Source organism: Hemicordylus capensis, chromosome 2 (assembly GCF_027244095.1).
Source record: "Hemicordylus capensis ecotype Gifberg chromosome 2, rHemCap1.1.pri, whole genome shotgun sequence".
NCBI lineage: Eukaryota > Metazoa > Chordata > Lepidosauria > Squamata > Cordylidae > Hemicordylus > Hemicordylus capensis.
Window position 1 is genome coordinate 407,811,497 of NC_069658.1, and position 20,628 is coordinate 407,832,124.

Consider the following 20,628-nt stretch of genomic DNA (forward strand, 5'->3'; position numbering starts at 1 on the left):
ATAAAAAAGTTCCCCGTCTTCATGCAAACTGGCGGTATAGTAGCTCATGAGATTCATGCACCAGCACTTGATTTGCATCATCCGGCACTAATGTACTGTTAAGTTCACTGTATAAGCATTGTATTATGACAAGAGCCTGGCTTCTCACACTGCTATGAAAGTACTATGTTGAAACTACTTGAAACCATCTCCATGTGACAGTTGTACATCATGAAAATTAGCTCTCCATTGCATTTCTAGTCAACAGCAGCTTGCAGCAGCATGAAATCAGACCATACACTGAGGTCTGATTCCTGTGGTGAGTCAGTAAACATGAAATAATTTACAATGGGAAGTAGCTGCCATTAGGGGTGTGCAAACAGGTTTGAGGCGGCCATTTTGGAGGCCACCACACATGCCTAATGGGCCTCTGCATGGCCTGGGTCATGATGCCACAATGGGTGTGAGGCGCAGAACGGGCTGAAGAATGCTGTAACCAGGTGAGGGGGGCAATTTTGGAGGCTGGCAGGGGAGAGGCACCTCCAGAGGCCCCCCATGGAAGTGCTAGTAACCCCCAGAGGGGATAAGTGACTCAATTTTTATTTTATTTTATTCACAAACCACCACCACCCAGAACTGAACCAAACAGAGGGGAGTTCGAGGGGATGCCGGACTGAATTGGCCCAGTCCAGTTCAGGTCCAGTTTGGACTCAAACCAAACTGGGCCAGCTGGTTTTGTGCACACCCCTAGCTGCCATGCAACTGCAGTTTCAAGTGACCTCCATATGGCTCTTATATTGTGAACAACTAGGCTAACATGAACAAATGAAAATATAATCATGTGAATCCATGATAATGTGTACAACATTAATTATACCTAAGTATCAACATTGGAAAATGTTGTATAGTATCAGGAGGACATGGCCATTTTTACACAGTAATGCAACAGGAAAAGGATGCATCATTGTGATGTTGCTGCCTTTCCTGGTGCATTGTAGGGCGATACCAGGAAAGGAAAAGCAAGGATTTGAAATGCTGTAGGTGACCAGAAGGCAGACAATTTTTTTTCCAGAGAAGCAGGCTTTAAAAGGTAAGCACCCCACCCTAGCCTCTAATAATATTCAATACAATAATAATATAATACAATTTTGTATTATCTCAGATTGTTTGCCAATTTTGGAGACATTTTTAATAGGAATAGTTTCTAGTGAAAAGTGCCTTCCAGTTATTATCAGGCTGATATGATACACCACTGTAGTATTCTCTGACTATCCAGTTCAGTTCCAGTTCCCACTCTGACTTTAAAAAGATGTAATTGGCTTGATAGTTTGAACAGGATTATATACATTTAATGCAGAATAATGAACTGGTTACCACTTTTTCTGTTTGGTGGTTCAGTTCCAATTGAGATTCAGGCCAGCCAGAAAATATATTATTTATGTATTCATTTATTCAGTGTATATACCACCCTTCCTATAGTGGCTCAATTTGGTTTACATTAAAATAAAAAACACATAATAAAACAATTAAAAAAACCAAATCATTTAAATCAAATTAAAATTAAATTTAAAACTAGATATCATTAAAAGCCAACCTACACAGATGGGTCTCTAAGGCTCTCCTAAAGGTTATCAGGGAAGATAATCCTCTTATATACATGGAGAGCTTGTTCCACAGCCTAGGGGCAACAACTGAGAAGATAATCTGGTGGTGCCCAAAGATAGAGCCCTCCTGATGATCTCAATGAGTGGTGTGGATCTTGTAGAGAAAGGTGCTCTCTCAGGTTACCCAGACCTAAACCATTCAGAACTTTAAAGATAATAACTAGCACTTTGTACTTAACCTGGAAACCTATCAGCAGCCAGCGCAACTGTTTAAGAACAGGCATAATGTGGTCTCTCTGGGACACCCCAGTTACTGATCTGGCTGCCGCATTTTGAACTAACTGAAGTATCTGAACTATGTACAAAGGCAGCCCTACAACGAGCACATTGCAGTAGTCCAACAGCGTGGTTACCGGCTGGTGTACCACTTTTTTCAGGCCATTCTCCTTAAGGAACAGGCAGAGTTCAGTTTCTTGTCCTTGGGCTTGGGTTCATTGAAAAAACTTCTCTGAACTGGTTTCAGGTTCAGGTTTGGCTTGACTCCCTGTGTAGCACTCGTTGTTCCACAAGGTGTTGCACATTCTAACTAAAGTACTCTTGGGTCATGCCTTAGACACCAAACTCCCTTTGTGTTATTTTCCTTCAAAGCTGGGAGCTCTTTTATACTAACTTTTCTACACCAACCAAGTGTAACAATGTCGCTCCTTTGTAGACCCTAAAGATATTTGCTGGACAAACCTACTAGATCCTGTTCATTTTTGCCTGTACTAAGTGAGAGACTAGGACTAACAGACAGAAGTATTTGATCCCCGCTATTGGCTGGAATTTCAGCACTATTGCTGGAGTCAGCATCCCTGAATCTTTGGTGAAGAGGCTGGTACTATATCAAGCAGCAGCGTTATAGAAAGATGCTGAAAGGCATCATTTCATACTGCATGGGAGGAGGCAATGATAACCCCCTCCTGTATTCTACCAAAAAAACCCACAGGGCTCTGTGGGCGCCAGGAGTCGAAATCAACTTGACAGCACACTTTACCTTTACTTATTCGCTTACGGAGACTGGTGATGGTCTTTTTCTTTTTTGAAGATTAAAAAGTTCTTCAGATAAATGAGCAGTAGTGGCAGATGCACTGCCTGTCTCCCCACCAGCACCATTTCCGTTCCTAGAATGCACTGAGAAAGGACACATAATGCCATATGGTGTCTGGTACATTCCAGTAAGGAGATCAGCACCAGTGGGGAGGCAGGCAATGCCTTTGACACTACTGCCCATTTTTTCAAAGAGATTTTCTTAAAAATGTAAACTAAACTAGACTAAACAAGCTGCCACTGCTCTAGGCAACTTCTTGCCTCCCCCAAATTTCTGCGGCAATTTCAAGGGAAGCATTCCTTCTAAAATTGAAAAACAACAACCCACTATTCCCGATGCCAATGAAAACAGCAGTGGAAACGGGGCAGAGTCACTTCAATACAGCCTTGGAACAGACTTTCTTATCATTGTTCTCATTATGATGTGTCATATTGGATGTGGTCTTGTAACTTCAAGACCATAAACTTTATTATATTAACTCACTCACTCACTCCTCCCTCCCTCCCTTAGCATTGCATTTGTCTTCTCTGTTTTCAGAGTTTTATCTGTTCATGTATACCTGTTTTGTATCTTCTGTAATGCCTTGGTTCTATATTATATGGGCACAGTAGTGCCAGTATAGTTAAAATAAGTTGTTTAAACATTCTATTGTTATCAGTCCTGAACATCCTATTGGTCATAAAATCAAAATCATCTTTCAAAGCTACCTGACCATATGCAGACCTTAATTGACAAGAGACACCACCCTTCAAAATTTGATGATGATCCATTGAAAAATAGCTGAGATACAGCAGTTTAAATACCAAATCCTAAAAAGAAAAGGTTCACAATATTTGCGGGATGGGGGCGTGTTGCCATCAGACAATGTATCTTATACTTTTTTTCAATGTCTCTTTTTAGTGCTGGAGTGTAATCCTCTGTTGTTTTGAGGGGGGGAAATTGATCCAATATTTCCTGAGCTATTAGCCTCAGAAGTCCCCATAATGGCAGGGTAAAATCAACTAAGAGAGTTTATATATCACTATATCACTCTCTGAGGATTCAGAAGCCAGAGCTTGGAGGGGCAAGTCCTGGCAAGTGCCTCCCTGGTTCCAAACATAGCTGCTTGATAAGGAGTGCTCTGGCACTTCTAGAGTTAGATCAAGCACTCTTGTTCCAAACAAGGATAAATGAGGATGCTACCCAGTATATCTGGTGTATCTAAGCTGAAACCAAAGGGCTTTTCACAAGCACTTTAATTCATTATTGTGAGAGAAAGGTAGCCTATGCTAGGGGTGGGCACGGAACCGGGAAGCCCAGTTTGGTTGAATCGAACCAGACCCAAACCGGGCTCAGTTGTGTTCTGTGCATCTCGAGTCAGGCCCCAGTTTGAGGCTGAACCAGTTCAGTCCCAGCTCGAGGATGGGAGGGTTTCTATACTTCTTTTTAAAAAACCTCACAGCTGGATTTAGCAGCCTACAGGGGCTGCTTCTGCGGCTGCGGTGGGGGAGGTCTCTGAAGGTTTCCCTTCCCTCCAGCGGCCTCCCTCCCGGTCTTCTTCCGGCTGGTTTGGTCCATTTTCGTGCCTTGTTGGCCTTCTACTGGCTCGCAACGGCCATTTTAAAGGCTGTCGCACATGTGCACTGGCTATTAGGATGCTTGAGCACACAAATAGCCCGTGCACATGCATAGTGGCCTTCAAAATGGCTGCTGTGAGCAGGGAGGGGACTGAAAATTGGCTGAATAAACCAAAGAAGACCATGGGGAGGCCAGTGGGGGAGGGGAAACCTTCAGACCCCCCTCCCCCACAATCGTGGCAGCACCCCCCAGAGGCTGCTGGACCAGAGTAAGTTTAAAATCTTTTTTTAAAAAAACATACAGAACCCCTGAGCTGGCTGGGGTGGTTCAGCTCAAGTTCTGCTGAACCAAACAGGGCCCTGTTTGGCTCAAGGACGAGCCATCAAACAGGCCCAGTTTGATGGCGAACTGGCTCAACCACAAGCTGGTCCACACAATCCTAGCCTGTACTGGCTTATCATCATCTCAGTGCTTGCTACATGGTCAGGCTTGCTGACTTGGACATTTCCGTCAGCACACTGTTTGCTTCTTCTTTGTACTGCCTTGATAATTGTGTGGCCAGATTTATTTTCTCAATGTTTTCTCTCAGGTTCCCTTTTATCCGGATCCAGTCAAGGTGTGCAGGGTTTGCAGTCTGCACTCTCTTCACCATATCATCCTGGTCCTGAAGCACCGAGTGCAACATTTCCTCAAGTTGTGTTGCTGTACTGATGACTCCTTTGGTGGCAAGATTCAGCTCCCCCACCTGCTGCTGAGCTTTTTTCAGTTTCTCGGGAATTTCTTTCTCCTTTACCTCCAGCCAAAATCTGTATCCCTCCATATGCACCTGCACACTGCAAGCATCTGAAAGACAAAGCAATGCCTAAGCTCAAACTGGTGTGAGTCCAAGGATGATGGCTAATTGTTTCTCCTAGGGAAGCTTAACTCTTGAAGGAAAAAGCTTATGAGTGGCCAGCTGTCAAAGATATCACAGTACTATAAAATCTAATTATTTCCACTTCACTTATCATTGACACACAGTTGCGTGCATACATATACAGGTGTGTGTGTGTGTGCATGTGTGTGATGTAATAGCGTCATTTAACAATATTAAGCCAAGATTATCCATGCCACTTGCTTGTAAGAAACAAATCCCTGGCATAACCACACTGGCATGCTCTTCAGCAAAGCCACTTGGGTGAATTTGACCCGTAATCCTATGGCCTTTTCCTGCTACTCATTCAGCATCAAACTATCAGGTATTAGATAAGTCTCTCTAACAAATGCTGATCTAATCTCTTTTCACATTGCCCTCTTGTCTTTGTTATTGTTAGTTTCACAAATGCTTGGCTCTTCTTTCTGAAGAGGTCTTTGTTGGGCTTTTGGCATTAGCTTGGAAGGCTGGCATTACATAGGAAGGATTGGATTTAAAGGCACTGAAGAGGTAATACACAGGAAGGCAAAAATCTAAAGAGCAGGAAAATAATATAAGAATCCACTGGATAGTGCATTCCACTGTAATGTAATGTGCAACCCAATCTGTAGGATATCCTACAGGAGGAAAAAAAATTCTAAACCCCTTTGCATCTTGATGACTTACTTAGGCAGAAAACTAGGAAGCTGAATTAATTAATCCCTCTAATTTTCTCCTGAAAGGGAGCCTTAGAGCTAAATGTCCATGCATGCAATTGGGCAGCCCTATGTATTAGTACTGCACATTTGCCCCAGGAAAGGACAAAACCCCTGTCTGACATACAGAGCAAGGAAACACTGATGCAGCAAGAGAGCAACTGAACAGAGCTTCTCAACTAACGGCAGCACGGCAGTGGGAAGTGGCAATTTTTGACACCCTCGCCTTCCCCAGGAAGTCCACTGTACCACCCAAAAATATGTCCCCCAAAGCTTCACAACCTTTGAGGATCTATTTTCAGGTGGCACAGAGGGCTTCTGGGGAAGGGGAGGTTGTCAAATATTGCCACTTACCACTCCTCTGGTGCAGTCAGTTGGGAATTGCTGTTAGTCCACTTCTCTCGCTGCACTGGTGCATCTTTGCCCTGTATGCGATGTGAGGCCAGCATCACAACCGTTTTGTAAAGTTGCACTAGTGGAGCTTTCCATTTCCAAGCACTTGTTTGCAAGTACATGAAGTTTTGGGATTGTGCCATCAGTCACAAAAAGCTTGAATTGCCACTAAGAAATGCCGGTGATCATTGCTCCCAGCTTTCATTAACACCTGAAAACTAGGGGTGTGCACAAAACCGAGTTGCTTGGTTCAGTTCGAGTCTGGACCTGACTCAAAGTGGACCAGGCATGTTCAGGTTTGTGCACCTCAGCCCACCACCCCACCCCGGGGTTCGGTCCGGGTTTTTTTTTTTGAGGTGGTTGGGTGTTTTTTTAATAGAAATAGGGGAGCTTCTCCAAGGCCGCCGGGGGTGGGTGGTTTCTCCAGTTCTCTCTCCCCCTGCTGGCCTCCATTATTTTCAAAATCACCTGGTTTGGTCGGTCTTTGGCCCATTCCGGGCCTCACCCCCATGGTGGCAGCCATTTTGGAGGCTGCCACACCTGCCCAATGGGCCTCTGTGTGGGCAGGTTTTTGTTTTTTTAAAAAACAGCAACTCGTGAACCCCCCAAACAGGTTGTGGGGGGGAGGCTCGACATCAAACCATTGAATCAAACCCGTTCAATTTTGAACAGGTTCATTTCTGAAACTACCGAAAATAGCACACACTGTGAGAAAGGTTCAGATTAGTTATGAACTATGTCAGCTAGCCAGGAATGCTAACCAACAAATTTTAATTCAAAGGAGAGAAACATTTTTTAATTATAGAAAGTCTGGTTTTATACTTGTTGCAAAATGTATCCTAAATAAAATATCCTAGATATTGTAAATTTATAAATGAATAAAGTAACTATGAGTATTCTGATGTCCAGGTACCAATGATTGTAATGCTATCAAAAATTCCTTCAAGATAATGCTCTTGATGTGTATATTGCATATATAATCTCAGTATAATCAAGTATATGTGCTTAACAGAGTTTAAAATAATTATACTTAAACAAGTACAATTTCTGTGCACAGACATTGTATATCCTTGGGTTACCTGTCAGTCGAAATTGGGTCATCCTCTGTCAGAGTTGTCAGTGATTCCCCCCCGCCCCTCTACCTCCACTGTAACAATATCTTTAATGAAGCACCTTATTTTTCTCCATGAGAAATACATTCATTTATTATACATATTTTTTATTCACTCATACATTTTCATTTTCCCTTAGCAGCCCAGCCAAAATAGGTCAGATTGAGGTTACAGGAAAAAGGGCAAGAGAGAGAGAAGAAAAAGGGAAACTGACACGCTAAACTGGCCAGTTTTAAACACAAACAATTTTCAGCAAGAGTGTCCCCATTCTGAAAGGCATTGCCTCCATCGGGATCAGCCTCATAATGAGGCAAAGTGAAGCCGTTGCCTCAGACAGCAGATTATCAGGTTGACATACTGCCACTGTCCTCCTCCTCACCTGTCCCCCCTGCTTGCCACCATCTGGATCAGTGAAAGCATGGGAAATGTTGCTCCATTCCTCTCAATGAAAGAGTGGAAGAGCAACTTTATCTCCTTCTTTCTCCCTGAATCACTGTGAATAGGGGAATGGGGGTAATGCTCCTCAAAATTCTGCTTTCTGTTGTCATCCTCTCTCTTCCTGAGTTCCCATGAAAGGGAATATGCTAGCCCAAGGCCCATCCAGTCCAGCATCCTGTTTCACACAGTGGCCCACCAGATGCCTCTGAGAAGCCCACAGGAGAGGTGAGGGCATGCTCTCTCTCTTGCTTTCACTCTCCTGCAACTGGTATTAGAGGAATCTTCCCTCTGAGGCTGGATGTGGACTATAATCACCAGACTAGTACCCACAGATAGACCTGTCCTCCATGAATTTGTCTTAAGCCCCTTTTAAAGCCATCCAAGCTAGTGGCCATCACCACATCCCGTAGCAAAGAAGACCATAGATTAATTATACACTGAGTAAAAAAGCACTTCCTTTTGTTGGTCCTAAATTTCCTAGCCTTCAGTTTCATGGGATGATCCCTGGTTCTAGCGTTGAGAGAGGGAGGGAGAGGGAAGGAGAGGGTGAAGAAGAGGGAGGGAGGGAGGGTGAAATTTGCTCTGTCCACAATCTCTACTTCATGCAGAATTTTATACACCTCTATCATGTCTCCCCGTAGTCGCCTTTTATCCAATCTAAAAAGCTCCAGATACTGTAGCCTTGCCTCATAAGGAAGGTGCTCCAGGCCTTTGATCATCTTGGTTGCCCTCTTCTGTACCTTTTCCAGTTCTACAATGTCCTTCTTAAGATACGGTGACCAGAACTGCACGCAGTACTACAATGTGGCTGCACCACAGATTTGTATAAGGGTGTTGTAATATTAATTTCTTTCTTTTCAATCCCCTTGCTAATGATTCCTGGCATGGTTTTTGCCTTTTTCACAGCTGCTGCAAACGGAGTTGACACTTTCAATGAGTTGTCCACCACGACCCCAAGATCTCTCTCCTGGTCAGTCACTGACAGCTCAGACCACATCTGTGTATATGTGAAGTTGGATTTTTTGCCCCAATATTCATCACTTTATACTTGCTTACACTGAACCACATTTCACCACCAAAGGCTCTTGAGTAAACTTAGCAGTTATGGGATAAGGGGACAGGTTCATTTGTGGATTAGTAACTGGTTGAAGGATAGGAAAAAGAGGGCGGAAATCAATGGACAGTTTTCACAATGGAGGGAAGTAAGAAGTGGGATCTCCCAAGCATCTGTAATGGGACCATTGCTCTTTAACTTATTCATAAATGATCTAGAAAATTGGGTTTGATCCTTGTCTTCTCAAGAGCTCATTTGAGCCACCTCAGGAATGTGGCCCTACTCACAAGTTGTGTGACTCACATGCAGCTAGTGCCTTATCCACTGTCTCTCTAGGCACAACTGAAAGAAACTCCCTGTTTAAAACAAACCTCTAGCCACCCAGAAATCAAACCCTAGAAAAGACCTAACAAACTTAGCTGGTTCTTTCCCCCTTGTTTATTTATTTATTTATATTTTTGCTTGCTTGCTGTCTTCTTTAGGAAAGAAAACAAACATTTGCTGCCTCCCCTAGTCTGAGCCTTGCCTTCTCAACAGCGCATTTCAAACTTCTTTTTCCTAGTCTCTCTCTTGGTCACTGTGAATAGGGCATCAGAGAAAACCTAGCATTTGTCATGCCTATCATTTTAATCCTATCTACAATTAGTTTAGATAATAGACTGTGAAGCTATGTGTCTTTATAAATTGCTCCTAATTTCTGAAATGTGGCAAGACTGATCCTGTGGAAGGTGATAGCATGCCTGAACATTTCAGTCTAAGTGGATGGATGGAAAACACAGAGGCTGAGATCCAGACTAAGGCAGTGCTTGCGCAAACCAGTTACACTACCTCTGGAGTTTGTGTTCCACAGTAGTGCAAACACGTTTGTGTTTGTCCAACAAGGTGCACAACCATATGTTTTGCAGGGAACCTTTGCACAAGAGTGCAATTTCTAGCATCCCTGTGACTTGGCACAGCTGCGGGATCTTCTTGCACTAGCACAACATTATTCATTTAGCCTGGATGCCAGTTAGTTGGGAGGTCAGCCAGAAGTTACAAGCATGGCAGAAGAGAAGATGGGTCTCCCACTGAAAGCAATGAATAGCAATAATGAAAATGAATAGAATGATAGTGAAAGCACATGTGTTTACTTATTCATTTATTATTGAATGAATAACTAAACAAAGTTTTAATAATTAAAACAAATTGAATAACTAAACAAAAAGGATTCTTGCAGACCCAAGTGGGGGATTTGTTTTGTTTGTGGGGAGCAGTCTGTTACCTTCGCCTATGTAATTGCAACATCTATGTCTATTGGATCACACACTCCAAACCCGCTGGAAGTGGAGGGGATACAAACTCCCATCAGGGATACAATGGTCTTTGTGAGGGTTGGTTTTCCCCTAGTGTCAGGTTTTTGGGGTGTAGCCCCCTGGCTGTCTCTATTGGTCAATACAAAGCTAGACTCCAGGGACAGGTGAACTAAGCAGTCACCTAGGGCACCAAGTGGGGAGGGGTGCTGATGGCCTGGGTCACATGCTGCCTCTGCAGGCACAGGCACACACCTCCCATCACTGAAGCAATTGGACGAATGATATAGCAGGCACTCCCCATCCCTGTTGCCTGGCTGGCCACCCACTTGCTCTCCTTGTCGCCTCCGCCCACCGCTCCTCCCGCTGCTTCTGGGCAGCCTGGCACAGCACATTATAACCACATTGCTGCTTTGCATAGCAACATCATTCTAATATTCTGCAGCCCAGAAGCAGCTGGCAGGGGCAGGAGCAATGGGAGAGGTGGCAAGGAGAGTGAGTGAGCAGTCAAACAGGTGAGGGGGACCTCCCACTTCCCCAATGGAAGTGCATGCCTGTGTGGGCGAAGGAAACGGGGAGTGCCAAAGCCAGGCTTCACCCAGGGTACCACCAGTCCTTGGGCTGGCACTGCTAGAATCTCAAAACAAGGGTTCAGAGAAGCTTGCACACTTCCTTGATTCCTGGCTTACTTTAAAAACTTGGTGCAGCCAGGAAAAGCTTCACCAGGACCTCTCTTGGGAGGCTGAATTTGGATTGACTTGGAAATAAGCCAAGCTATTCCACAATTTGGGGTGTGTGTGTGGAGTGTGTGGCTCATTCCAAAACCAATCCAGTGGGAATAAAGAATAGGTCAGTCACCACAATTAGAGACGTTAGTGTTCTCACTTATAATACCAACTCTACTTCAGTATATTTTCCCATCAACTTACAGTGTTCTTGTTGTATCTTCTCCATACATACAGAAAGACTGCTTGCAACAGAACAATGATAGAGCTCTTTCAGGCTCTGGATGGCTTTCCGGATGGCCGACCAATCATCTTGCTGCTTGTTGAAAGTCTTGGCAATGCTAGCAAATACTGTGTCAGTCTCAGGCAGATTGACTCGTTTGAAGGTGAGGGCCTCATCTTTGCTGAAGAGGGCTAGAAAGATGGAGGACCACAGAAACTGGTTCATTAGTAAATCAGTACAAGAGAAATATGGAGAGCACAAAAATACACTGAAGTTGCACACTTCCTGTAAGTGCAGCACTGGGCCAAAATTACTGGAGAGGGGCTTGGCATTCATAAAGTGTGCTTTTGTTTTTAGGCTTTTTATTATTATAAGTGTAGTTAAATAGCCAGAGCAAATGTCATTGAATGGTGCACTTTGTTAATAGTACCATACAAATGTATATATTCAAGAAGTCTGGTTCTTCTAGCTCATGTCAGAGATGCTGGGTCAAATGAACCAATCCACTAACCAAGTGGGTTCTTCATATGCAATGACTATGTTGGTAGAGATTTTCTCAAGTCCATTGCATGAAACGTCAGTGCCCAGCTGCCATTAATTTTAATGGGAACTGGCACTCCAAATCCCTTAAGTTGGCTTTGAAAAATCACAGCCATCATATCTGGAAAGCAATTTCACCAGAATAAGCACGGGAGCCTTAATTAAAGCTTGAATTATCCAATTGAAAATCAGACTAGTGGTTCCATGACAACACAGTTTAGACTAGAGTTTATTTTTCAAACTTGCAGAACCTAATTGCATCTTTCCAAGCAATGGAATACATGATCCATTAGCTGGTAGTATTTCCAGCAGATGTCACAGAGACTTAAAAGAAAAAGAAAAAAGAAAAAGAAAAATAAAGGGAGAGAAAAAAAGGAAAACTCTAGTCAGATTTTTGTCCTCAAAGCATGGTCTCAGTATGCATCTCTACTGCCAAATTAATTCTGAGAACATTTGAAAAGTATCTTGTTTCTGGAAAATGACCCCTCTTTTTTTTGACAAAGAAAAAAACCCATTGAGTTCTTCACTGTTTCAAAATAAGATGAACAATTCAATCCTGTCTTCTGAAATGATAGTGTATGAAATGATTGCAGTATATCTGCACACACACACACACACTCCTCTAATTTAAAGAAAGGATTTTTAAAACTGTTTATAATTTTATTTAAAATTATTATTTTTTAATTTTAAAAATATCCCACTTATTTTTATGGAAGGTATTTTGTCAATTCAGTTTGCCAGATATCTTTAAGTAGTGTCACATATTCTGTCATTCTGTATGCTCCACCTGCCCCTGTAGTGTACACTTATACTTATACTGAGTACAGCTCTAATTTTCATGTAACTGTATAAAATCTTGTGAACATTTGATAAATAAAGGAATTTATCATAAAATCAAGGAACATGATTCAGATTTTTTTTTTTACCGCTTTGGGTGTCCTGGCGAGGTTGTCTTGAATGTGGTGTGTTGAGGGGTTCCCTCTGTGAACATAACAAAGTAGTTATGCTTTATGTAAGGACTTATTCAAGTTGTCAGCAAATCTTTGGTAAGGACCTATTCAAGTTGTCAGCAAATCTTTGGTGCTGCCTCTTGGGGTACATATGCACTCATTTGACCATCAGCCATTGGCTGAAGTGGGAGCTCTGTTTTGCTCATGGAATGGCATACTAGCAAGGGCTGCCTTTTCTCTCCATTGAGTTGAAGGATATTCCAGGCACTGGCTAAAGGCAGCTGACAACAAAGGAGATACAATAAAAGCCAACCAAATACATCACATAAAACCAGTGGTGGCCCAAGCCCTTGGTACACTTGAAGCAGGACACCAAATGCCACCTTGCCCTCCAATCATGCTAGCAGGGACATAGTGAGGTTGGCAGAGGCCCTGGGACATTTGAGGATGGGACTCACTGCCTTCATTTGCAGGAGCCGCCCCATTTATTTATTTATTTATCTATCTATCATATTAATATACTGCCTGGTATGTGTCTCTCTAGGTGGTGTAGACAATTAAAAACACAAAAAATATAAAACAGACTAAAAACAGTGAAAACTATTTCACAGAATAACAAGTTAAAACAATTTCATGGGATAAAAACAATTAAACAGATTAAAATTAATTTCAGTTAATTTCAGCCTGAGAGAACAGGTGTACAGTATCTTGAGGGTCTTCCTAAAAACAAACAGAGATGGAGATGCTCTTATTTTGACAGGGAGCGTATTCCAAAGCCCCAGGACAGCCACAGAGAAGGCCTGGTCCCGAGTTGCCACCAAATGAGCCAGTGGCGACCATAACACAACCTCTCCAGATGATCTCAATAGGTGACAGGGTTCATGACAAAGAAGGCACTTTCTTAAGTACCCTGGACCGAAGCCATTCAGGGCTTCATAGGTAATAACCAGCACCTTGTATTTTGCTTGGAAACATATCAGCAGTCAGTGCAGTTTTTTTTAAATTGGTGCGATATGGTCCCTTCAGGTTATCCCAGAGACCAGTCTGGCTGCTGCATTCTGTACCAATTGTAGTTTCTGGACTACGTACAAAGGCAGCCCCACACAGAGTGCATTATAGTAGTCAAACCTGGAAGTTACCAGAATATGCACCACTCTTTTAAGGTCATTTACCTCCAGAAATGGCATAGCTGACTTATCAGCTGAAGCTGATAAAAAGCACTCCTGGCCACTGCCTCGAATCGACCTGAGAGACCAGAGAGAATTTTGGATCCAGGAGCACTCCCAAGCTACACACCTGTTCTTTCGGGGGAGTGTTCATCCAGAACAAGCAGATCTAAACCATCTCTCGGGTTGTCCCCCCCGCCAGTTAGTACCTCCGTCTTATTTGTTTAAAAAATAATAAAATAATAAAATTTGGATACAGCCTCAGTTAGTTATCCCTCATCCAGCCCATTTCTACCTCCAGGCAAGCAATTAGGGAAGTTATGTCATTTCCTTATGAGGTCAATATGAAGAAATAGATTTGGGTGTCAGCATATTGATAACACCCTATTGCAGTGCCCTGCTCAGTTGTGCTCATGCTACCACCTTCTAGCAAGTTTATTTCCCCTCTTTTATTGGTTAACTATTTAACGAGATCCTCCAATTCCCTTCAAACAAATGCTTAGCAGCCTGTCATGTTTAAAGTGTCTGGCTTGCTTAGGGACGGACAGATGGCAGGCCAAGTCCTACCATGCAGCAGAGTGAAGAGGGCCGCTTCAGGCAGTGAACTCTGAGCCATTTCTCAGGAGCAGCATAGTTTCCCACCCAGCAGCCCCCATGAAGGGCCTGCGGAGTTAAAATAGTGAAATGGCACTATGAGAAATGGAAGAGAGGAGGAGAGATTTGAAGGAAGGAAGGAATTAGGGGGTTACTAGGAGAAGAAAAAAAAGAAAAGAGATGGAAGGAAGGAAGTGGGCAGCCACCATTTGGTGCTGTGCTTCAGGGAGCAAAATGTCATGAGCTGGGCTGGTACTCCTTGGTACAGTATTTGTGAAAAGAGATTCTTGTACTCAGCCTTGGCAGAATCAAAACCATTCTGCCTGCTATTTTTTCACTAGATAATAAATGAAATATAACGCCAGTAACCATTAATGAGTTACACGGTGGTTTTTGTGAAAATTGGTGCTTTTATGGACCTGGATAAGCACTGAAACTGGGGTTCTTAGTCCCAGTTATTTTTGATCAGGCTTGTGATTATGAGGGTGTCATAATTCCTTGATGCAGAATATGAATGTTGGCAACTCATCATGCTGGCCTCCAACTTCTGGTGGCTTCTGAAGCTGCTGTGGGAGGGAGGTAGAGTGGTCTCTCCCATTCCATCCTTCTCTGCATCCTACCAAGCACTAGGGAACCTAGCCAGTGCTGAAAAGGCTCTCTCCCTGCTAGCCATTCATCTCTTTTCTAAAGAGAGGAGCACCCAAAGGAGAGGCTCTGCAAATGAGTGCAGTGCCGAAAACAATATAGGTTTCCTCAGGGGACCTGATGTTCTTTGTATGAGTTACAGGGGCGTAACTATAATAGGGCAAGGGGAGACAGTTGTCTGGGGGCCCACTGCCTTGGGGGCCCCCAGAGGCAGGTCACATGACTGACTCCCCCAGCCGCACACCTGCCCGGGCTTCCTTCAGTTGTATTCATCCTCCGAAATTGGTGTGAGTGTTAAGACCTGGAGCTACCAGAACAGCATGTCTTTCTCTAGCAGGGGCGTAACTACCATTAGGCAAGGGGAGGTGGCTGCCTGGGGGCCCCCCACACCTCGAGGGGCCCCCCAGAGGCAAGTCACATGACTATATATTGTGAAGTGTGTGTGTGTGTGTATCAGTGAGGGGCCCATTTTAAAATTTTGTCTCTGGGCCCACTCCAGCCTTGTTACGCCCCTGATGAGTTACATGTCTTGGGGCCCAAAACCACAGGGCATTTTGTTTTGAATTTTTGTGGGGGCCTTTTGTTCACACACAGGACATCATGTTCCTTCAGGCAAGTTACATTTCCCTGGCTCCTGAATGCTCGGGATACTACTGTAGCAATGTACTAACAGGCACCAGGGAGTGAGGGATGGAAACATGCTCCTTAAAGAGGATCACCTGCAGCCTCATGCTATCTTTAAGGCACCAGGCCACAACTGTCCTGTTCTCTCAATCTTTCAGTGGCTTTTAGTATCTCCTTATAACTTTGACCTTCAGAATTGGGTTTAGCTGCTATGAATGGTTTTCGTACTTTTAGATGCAGAATCTTTTTAAAAATGTTTTAATTGCTGTAGTTTTGTTTGATTAGTTTTATTATTGTTTTGTTCTAGTTTATAATGATTTATTTTTATGTTGCTGTTTTGTACATTGTCCTGATATGGATGAAGGGCAGTATTTTTAAAATTTTGATAGATAAATAAATAAATAACTATTTCCTGCAGTTTCCCTAATGCCAAGGGACAGCATCACAGAAACATTCCAGCAGGGAGACTGAAAGGCCTTCAGAGAAGTGCCCCTGCTACTGCTGTGATCTGCTGTTACTGTTGTCATCACTGCCACCAGGCCAGGTGAATGGAATGCAGAGCAGATTTCAGGACTGGAACTCTGATGGGGCTAGGGAAGCTCTCAGACTCCATTGCTCTCCTGAAGATGTCATGTACAAATGTAAAATGTAATAATAAAATAATAATAATAGTAATTAATAATAATGTAGCAGGGTCTGAACTGGACTCAGGATTTAGCTCAGAATAGACAGAGCTCTTTTCCAATTTGAGAGGGGAGAATAGCTCAGTTTGCCAAGCTCAGCTGCAAATCCAGGTAGTGATGGATTTTAGGTAAAATATTATCTGATGTCACCTAGAAACAGTGGCGGGGAGCAAGGGAACCCTCTAGTGTTAGCCAACTCCCCATTGGCTAACACTAGAGCAGGGTTTCTTAACCTTGGGCCCCCAGATGTTGTTGGACTACCACTCCCATAACCTCCATGCAAAAGCCATTGCAGCTGAGGATTCTAGGAGTTGTAGTCCAACAACATCTGGGGGTCCAAGGTTAAGAAACCCTGCACTAGAAGGTTCCCCCACCCCCCGCCACTGTTTTTAGGTAAAATCAGATATTTCACCAAAAATATTTTTACATAATATTGTTCACACAATTTTAACCTTGAGATTCATGGTTACTAGCATACTTTTCATTGTTAATTTAAACTGAAATATTTGAAGAAAAATAGAATACATTGCAAGCGGAAGGACCTTGTAAAAGCGGAGTGGGGGGTGGCAATGTGTGTCCCAGTAGGTAAATTGCAGGGATCAGAGGAGTGTGTGTGTGTGTTTTAGAAAATGCTGGAGAAGAAATATTCAGCTCACTGAATTGAGTCCAAATAAACCAAAATTAGTGGTCAAATAGGATTGGCTCGCTTTGATTCTGCCCCAGCTTGGGTCCTGAGCTTCTTACATGCCTATCTGTATTTCTCCCCTCACCCCAATTCCTTTGGACAAGGCTCTCTCCCAAATCCCTCATCTACTTTCATTTAGCAAACCACTATTTCCCTTCTGCATCTTCACCAGGCTATCTCCATAGGTCTATATTTCTTTAATCTCTTCCTTTCTTCTGCCAAACCTCTCTCACTAAAATCAGAGGAGTTCTGCTAGCAGCACTTAGAGAACCTTAAGATCTGAGCAGCTTAATCAACAGAAGTCAGAGTTTGTTCTGCCTGCCCCTCTCTAACATAAGGGGAGTTGAGCCAATCACTTCAAGAAGTTTCATTATTACTAGCACTGCAAAATTCCAGAACACAAACAATATAATTAATTGTATTAATTGCTGACCCATTTCTATCATATGACTGTATTATCACATTCTCCCTTTTCATCATATACATAAATAATGCATTTTTGCCCACTTGTCCAAAAACACCAGGATACTACAGTTACAGCTATTGCTGTTATGAGTGTGTGATTCTTTTTTTGGTGTGAGGACCAAAAAAGCATCAAAGCATCCTGAACCAAATAAATATGCTTTTGCACATATATTTCTCTCTTGTTAATTTGAGCTGTTTGACATTCTGACCATTTCCCAGCTGATAAACCACTGATTTTCACAGAGATTAACCATATACCTGCCTGCCTGGCCTTTTTGCACAAAACAAAGCTGTCTTGGCTTCCTTTACAATTGGATTTGCTGACAGAGCTCTCAACTTCAAATACTTCTGTGTTGTTTTTACTCACAGCCTGAAAGTGTCTTACTCTTACCTCGCTTGAAGGAAGGGAGAGACAAGGACAGCAACAGCAGAATGAGAAAGCCATGCTTATTGTAGTGTACTCCCTTTGTTTAATCTTCAACCAAGAATCCCAGAGCTGTAAACTGTATTAAAGTCTCTATTAAACAACTAAATTAAGCATAGCATGTTCACGAATCCTCCATTTGCCTACCAGTCTGGGTCTGTTCTCTGCTGCCACTTCCGGGCTCTGCTACAACAACTGCTGACTGAGATCCGTAGCACTTCAGGAATATCTGTAAGCAACTACACTATACTGAGAGGGGGGGAGGGCTTCTTTCTTTCTTTCTTTCTCTTCCTTTCTAAATAGCAGTTTGTGAGCACCTGCCAGGTCCTTTAATTAGTCTAAACATCAACTTTCTTACAACCCTTTCAATATCATTCCTAGTCCTATTGCAAACTTTGGACATTACAGACCTAACTCACACTCCTGTCTAAAAACACAACCCTCAGTCAATCTGTATCTCTTACTGCACATTTCTGTTTATGAGTATAATTGTCTCAGACAAGTCAGACTTGTTCTCTCGGCAAACAGACTCCGCATTGTCAAAATCCTGCTGCACTTGAAAAGACTACTTCCTCAAATGGGCACTCCTGGAATGTACCATTATGACCAGCAGGGGTGAAAGAAAACGGAGCAAGTGAAATAAAAACACACACAAAGAGAGAGCGTAGAACATACAATGTGCTAGCATAATGGACCATACCCTGTACCTAGACAGCTGTAATAGTTGCAACATACTGGGTTGATCTCATAACCAGCCTTTAGTGATAGGAGAGGATACAGAAGCTTGTCTGGAGCCACGGGAACCTCTCCTATCCACTGTCTGCCTAAGAGGGTAGACCAACTTTTGAACTCACCCCCCTCCCCCAACCCCTGCCCTACATCAGCTTTTGATCATGTGGGTGATTGGAGTCGCTTCTGCAGCTCCCAGAAGTTGGTGTCCATGTTTACAACAGAATCCAGAGGAAAGCAGGGCCAGGGAGAGGCACGCTGCTGCACTGCCAAGGGCTGCCTCTCCCCTGTCTGCAGTGCATTGTGGGATATGGGAGGACTTCAATCAAGCATTGTGAGATATGGGAGGACTCCCTCATCCTGATCCCACTTTGGGAGTCTACTTCCATTCGGATCCATGCCGATCACATGAGTGGTGAAGCCCAGAGGAGACTCCAGTTGTCTGGGGGAAAGGCACAGCAGGTAGGATCCTGCCTTTCCCCAAGCCCACTCCAGTTTCGTAGTGTGGTTTTATGGTTTTATGATAGTTGGCTAGCTGCATTGATAGATAATTATTGCAATTGGTAACACATTTGTTCCTTCTTAAAAGTGATACTTTGTTCTAACTGTTATAGCCACCTGAAAGGATTAATATTTTACTGAGAGTAAAAGTGACCTTACACATATGAAGATCTTACACTTGGGGGCAAGGATCCTGGATCAGGATAGTGAATGGAATGATGAGGTGGTTCTGTGTTGTGCCCAATCAGACTTGCGCCAGTCTTCCTCCACTTGTGCCCAAGTCGTCTACCTCGCCGCTTCAGCTCCCATAGTTCATCTGAATACCACAGGGCTGTCTTGAATGCAAGTTGGAGAGGATGCTTAGGAGCGATTGTGTCTACCGCTCTAGTGAGTTCATTATTCCATGTTTGTACCAGAGAATCAACAGAATCATTAGCAGAGCCAACCCTAAACCCTTCCAAGGCTTCTTGGAATCCTATTGGATCCAATAACCTCAGGCGGAACAATCTAATAGGTCCTTCACCGCTGCAGAGGTGGGTTGTGGCTATAAGTTCTACCTTAACCAGATGGTTAGGAGTGAACACTGTCTGGCATCCACAAATTGAGGGATTGTGGGGGCATAACAGGAACCCTCACACAACTCTCCCTTCCCCCCTGTATTATTATTATTATTATTATTATTAAAACTTTTATACTGCCCTTCCAAAAGGCTCAGAGCAGTTTACATTAAAACACCATTAAAATCAATTAATAATTAAAACAAATTATAAAGCATAAAAACAATAATTTAAACAATTTAAAAAATAAATAAACAATTCAAACAATAATTTAAACAATAAACAACATGTATGCATGTTGTTGTGCAGGAACCATTAGACTTGTGAACTCTGCAAGAATGGAAACACTTTGCAGAACCTTTGTGGAACCTAAGTGTTGTGTTTCTGACTTTGCAGAGCCCTTATGGAGTGTGAGCAGAGCTCCAAGTCCAATGGCTCTTGCTCAACAATATACAGTATTAATAAAAGCAGACATGCCTATTGTCTAAAAGCAGAGGATATGCAAATTCCTTTCTGGATTTGTGTAGGGCATGGATATTCTCTTCTTCTCCTTCTCATTTAAAAACCTTTCAACCATACCAAGATTTATATTTTTTTATGGAGCCAGGTGTCTTCTCTTCTCTTCAGAGCAAATAAATTATGTTATTAATGACATTTCTGGGATTAGTTTACAACTCATCAAGAGTGCTCAAAGCAACATACACTAAGAGTCAAACTAATATGACAGATAGAAGTCATTCTCACGATCAGCCCTTCCCGGATAAGGGAGCTGTAGCCAAGGTAGGGTTGGTCAAAAGAACTGCTGGGATTGTTCCCAATTATGGTGCTTCTCCCGAATAATAGCCTGTTTCTCCCCTGCCCCCTCTCTGCTCTGGGATCGCTTGCTCACCAACTGTGTGGGCAAGTGGTGTGGTGTAGTCCAGGAACAGTGAGGATCATGTGGGGGAAGGTACGTAGCATTCTACCTTCTCTCCAGCCCTCCCCAGTCCCAGC

At 43.1% G+C, this 20,628-nt stretch overlaps 1 protein-coding gene across 1 annotated transcript; it reads right to left on the reverse strand.

Annotated features, from left to right (window-relative positions):
- Positions 1-1,409: 1,409 nt before the first annotated feature.
- On the reverse strand, positions 1,410-18,363 carry LOC128342175 (uncharacterized). The gene is made up of 4 exons (XM_053289166.1): positions 17,816-18,363; positions 12,539-12,593; positions 11,054-11,263; positions 1,410-5,073 (listed from the first exon to the last, which is right to left on the reverse strand). Exons 1-4 carry the CDS (start codon positions 17,867-17,869, stop codon positions 4,706-4,708), a joined length of 687 nt encoding a protein of 228 aa, XP_053145141.1. The 5' UTR covers positions 17,870-18,363; the 3' UTR covers positions 1,410-4,705.
- Between the last annotated feature and the right edge of the window lie 2,265 nt (positions 18,364-20,628).

What these genes read in the sequence shown, in the direction of transcription:
- LOC128342175 (XM_053289166.1), bottom strand. Translation starts at nt 17,869, where the DNA reads ATGGCTTTCTCATTCTGCTGTTGCTGTCCTTGTCTCTCCCTTCCTTCA. An exon ending in TCTCCCTTCCTTCAAGCGAG is followed by an intron (nt 12,594 to 17,815) that starts GTAAGAGTAAGA and finishes TTATGTTCACAG; the next exon opens with AGGGAACCCCTCAACACACC. An exon ending in TCGCCAGGACACCCAAAGCG is followed by an intron (nt 11,264 to 12,538) that starts GTAAAAAAAAAA and finishes CCATCTTTCTAG; the next exon opens with CCCTCTTCAGCAAAGATGAG.